At 56.8% G+C, this 3994-nt stretch overlaps 1 protein-coding gene across 1 annotated transcript in view; it reads right to left on the reverse strand.

The window, feature by feature from the left end:
- Positions 1–3994, reverse strand: part of SLC24A4 (solute carrier family 24 member 4) — a 169499-nt gene that overhangs the window by 813 nt on the left and 164692 nt on the right. Inside the window, exons 14-15 of the mRNA XM_004699083.4 lie at positions 1941–2053; positions 609–674 (exon numbers count right to left, since the gene is read on the reverse strand). Of these exons, the coding sequence (XP_004699140.2) occupies positions 609–674; positions 1941–2053 (179 nt within the window). The remainder of the gene's footprint in view (positions 1–608; positions 675–1940; positions 2054–3994) is intronic.

The following is a 3994-nucleotide window of genomic DNA, read 5'->3' on the forward strand; positions in this document are numbered from 1 at the left end:
TATGAGTTATGAAGTCCAGGACTTTCTGCCAAGTATGGACAAGAGCAGGAGAGGGTGGTGCCAGGCACGGCTTCAGAGGGACCAGAAGCAGCCTGGGGGGGTTCTGGATCTTGGGTCTGGTGGGTGGGGAGCCTGGGCCCAGCCCCGCTGAAACTGGGACACCCCTCTTGGGTGGGCCCTCTCAGTCTCCCCAGGCTGGTGCAAAGGCCAGCCAACACTCCCTATGCATGCCCCCTTGGCTGTAGGCCTCACCATCCTGGACTTTCTTCAGGAAAACTTCCAAGGCTCCTCCTGGCTCATGGCCATTCTGTGTAGCGTGCGCACTTAGAGGAGCCCTGGTGGGCCAGGGGCTGTGTGCTCAGGCTGCCAACCAGAAGGCCGGCAGTTCAAACCCACTAGCTGCTCCGTGGGAGCGAGATGAGGCAGCCTGCTCTCATTGAGAGCAGAATCTTGGAACCCCTGTAGGTGGTTTACTCTGCCCTACCGACTTGCTGTGAGCAAGCCTGGGCTCGTGGGGGATGGGGATTCAGCATAACCCCAGTGAGCAGGCAGACCCAGATGCAATAGGGCGTGTCTGGGGCTCCTATCCCCTCCCGGCAAGCACTCACAGTGAGAGCAACAGAGCCCAGCAGGAGAACCACTGAGTAGACCAGTCCCCGGCTGTTGATCTTCACCTGCAAAGACAAACACACGTACCCTGACCCTCCCGCCTGCTTGGCACCCACCTCTCCTGACAGGCACCCACAGCACCCACCTTCCCCCAAACCGGAGCATCTACTGGCGGTCTTAGAGGTCAGGACAGGTGTGGAGTCAAGGGCTGACTCTGCTGAGCTCAGCCTGCTCTTGGCCAAGGATAGGCACAGGGACCCTAAAGAATTTGGCTGGTCTTGGTCCCCAGTTCCTCGGAGGTAACCTCTGTTGTTAGGCAAGGTTGAGTGAGTTCAAACTCCCAGGGACCCCATGTTCAACTGAGCAAAACACAGCCTGGTCTTGCTGCGTCAGCCACACATCTCCCCTGAGGAATGCCTGAGTGGTTTGAGCATCTTGCTATCCACGGGGGTCTCAGGCAAAGGGGGAGCCTCAGGATGGGGAGGCTGGCCAGGCCAGCGAGACTGGCCATAAGATGAGAGGGTTGGGGCTTCAAGTTCGTGGTATCAGCCCCAGCCCCGGGGAGAAGAGCCGGAGACTGAGTTCACCCAGGTGGCCAATGATTGAACCCAGTGTGCCCATGGAATAAAAGCACTACCCAAACTCTGGGCAGGGCAGGGGAGCTTCCTGGGTTGGCAGTACCCCTTGCACCTGCTGGCCACACATCAAGTCTGGGATGGTTGACACGTGTCTCTGAGACACAGAAGCTCCAAGTCTGAAACCTGCCCCAATTCCCGAATCCACTCCCGTGTCTCCTTTGGCGAGCCTCCGCCCAGCCCTTTGCTATAACGAGGCTGTCATCAAGGAGGAGCTTTTCTGAGTTCTAGGAGCCCAGTGACATGGGGGTTATGCATTGGGCTGTGGTCTGCAAGGCCTGCGGTTCAAATCCACCAGCTGCTCCTGGAGAGGAAGCCAGGGCTTCCTAGTCCTGAGAAAAGTTAGTCTGGGAAACTCACAGGGGCAGTTCTACCCTGTCTGAGGGGATCCCTGTTAGTTGGCAGGGAGCTTTGTTGGATGAGTTCTAGCAAATAATCAAACCCGGAGGAGCCACAGGGATCCCCACAGTTACTACCAGCCAGTCAGAAGTGGTCCAGGCACCCCCACCTCGATGTCTGAATCATCACCCCAAGTCTGGCCCAGCAATCACAGGCTCCCACCTGCCACACACCCTACCTGGGCTGCTCAGGAGGAGTGTGAGGAACCTGAGTGCCAGGTGTTGGGGAGCAGTGACCTGGACCAACCCCACCGCCATCCGAGGTGCACACCTGGCAGCGGCCCATTTGCGTACTCACCGTGGACCCGTACTTAATAACCATGGTCTGCAGGCCCCACGGGATGCCCAGCCCTACGAGGATGTCGAACACATTGCTTCCTATGGTGTTGGAGACCGCCATGTCCCCTAGGCCTGGAGGGGAGGAGAACAGACATGTGTCCCTCACCAGGAGCAAGGACCCGAGAGCTTGCCCCGACGGAGCCACCTGGGCTCCTCCTGGGAAGGGAGCCCTTTCTTGGTGGGCCGCACACGTTCGATACCTTTTTCTGAGGTCTGAGATGCTTTTGTGGGAGGAGGATGAAACTTGCTCTTCCCGTGAAGAAGAGTTTTAGTCTTGGAAACGCACAGGGACAGCTCTACCCTTTCCTACAGGGTCGCTACGAGACAGCATCGACTCGATGTAGTGGGGTGTTCTATTTATTTATTTTTCAAGATGCATTTGAGAGGTCTCTAGGTGGTAGCCATGACTAAGCACTGGGTCATTCACCAAAAGATTGAGGGTTTGAGCCTCTGGTGGCCTTGTGGTTACACACTGGCTGCTAACCTCACGGTCAGCAGTTCAAATCCACCAGGCGCTCCTCCGGAGCAAGAGGGAGATTTCTACTCCTATAAATTGCTGCAGTGGCGGAAACTCACCAGGGCAGTTCTGCTCTGCTCTCTGGGGTCACTCGGAGTTGGGATTGGTCGAGTCGAGGGCAGGGAGTGTGTTTGATTTCACGGTTTCAGGAGGTGCATCGGAAGAAAGCGCAGGAGACCTCCTTCTAAAAGGTGACCACCATGACACCGAAACCTTGGTGTCACCGGGAATCGGAATCCACTTGACGGCAACTAGCGACTCCGTGGGAGACAGACAGTGCTTCCCAAAGAGTGACGGTCTCGGAAACTCGCAGGGCACTTCTGCCCTGTCCTATAGGGTCGCTGTAAGTCGGCATCGCGGGGTTTGGTTTTTGACAGCAACGTGTTTTTGGTTGTGAAGATCTACTTCCTTAGTGAAGTTGCAGGGGGAACTTTCCTGATTTCTGCCAGGCTCGTCGCTGGCCTCTCTGCAGACCCACTGTGTGATCCGCATTCCCCTCTCCCAGCAATGCCGGGCGAGAGACAACCATTAGATGATGAGAATGTCGAGCCTTGCAGAGTGCCCAAGACTGCAAGACCTTGGCAGAGTATGCGTGTCAGTGAGTCTGTCTCAGGCTGCCTGTGTGGCACCCACCACGAGCACAGTGTGACCCGATCACTGCCTTGATGACCTGGCTGAGCTTGGGTTCTCAAAGGCTGCCCTCCCTTCCCCCAGGCAGGCCAGAAGCGTCATAGAAGCCAGGGGCCTGTCTGTCAGCTTCCCTCCAGCCCCTCCCAGCGGTCCAGCCACAGGCTAGCCCACACAATTGGGGAACTTAATAGCTTGAGGGTATCCTAAGTCAGAATGCCAAGTTTTACAGCCAAATGTCACCACTTAGCCTGAATCTGACACCTGGCATGTCGACAGATGCTTGTCCAATGAACAAGCTGATAAGAAAGAGCCAGTAACTGGGAAGTGGCTTTGATGACCAGACAGCTTAGCGGCAATTCACCGCCGCAGAGGGACAGGCGGCACAGGTGGCAGGCCTGTGTTTGATCACCTCCGTGCAAGGAGAAAGGCAGGGCTTTCTACCCGTAAAGGGTTAACAGGCTCGGAAACTCACAGGGCCAGCTCTACTCTGTCCTATTGGGTCACTATGAGTGGCCATTGACTCCATGGCAGCGAGTTTGGTTTTGGGTTTTGCAGGTGAGAGCCAGCCAGCCAGACCCAAGCCCTCCCTGTCCTCCTCTGGCCTCACTGCTGCCCCCTGCTGCCCCCTAGGCACACATCCTTCCCTCCAGGATCTCCTGTGGTTTCCCCTTAGTCCCTGGCAGCGTGAGAGGGTGAGAGGCGACTTCAGTCCCTGACACTGCGGCATCTCACTGGTCTGGACCAGGAGCTACTTGCACCTCCACACGTTTCAGTGGAACTTCCCGATGAAGCCGGACTAGTAAGAAGGCCTGGTGATCTCCAATAATTCTTATGCCTTCAGGGGCCGCTCTTTCTCATAGCCCTCC

This window comes from Echinops telfairi, unplaced genomic scaffold (genome assembly GCF_000313985.2).
Source record: "Echinops telfairi isolate 266 unplaced genomic scaffold, ASM31398v2 ScPeMD7_18;HRSCAF=68, whole genome shotgun sequence".
Taxonomy (NCBI): domain Eukaryota; kingdom Metazoa; phylum Chordata; class Mammalia; order Afrosoricida; family Tenrecidae; genus Echinops; species Echinops telfairi.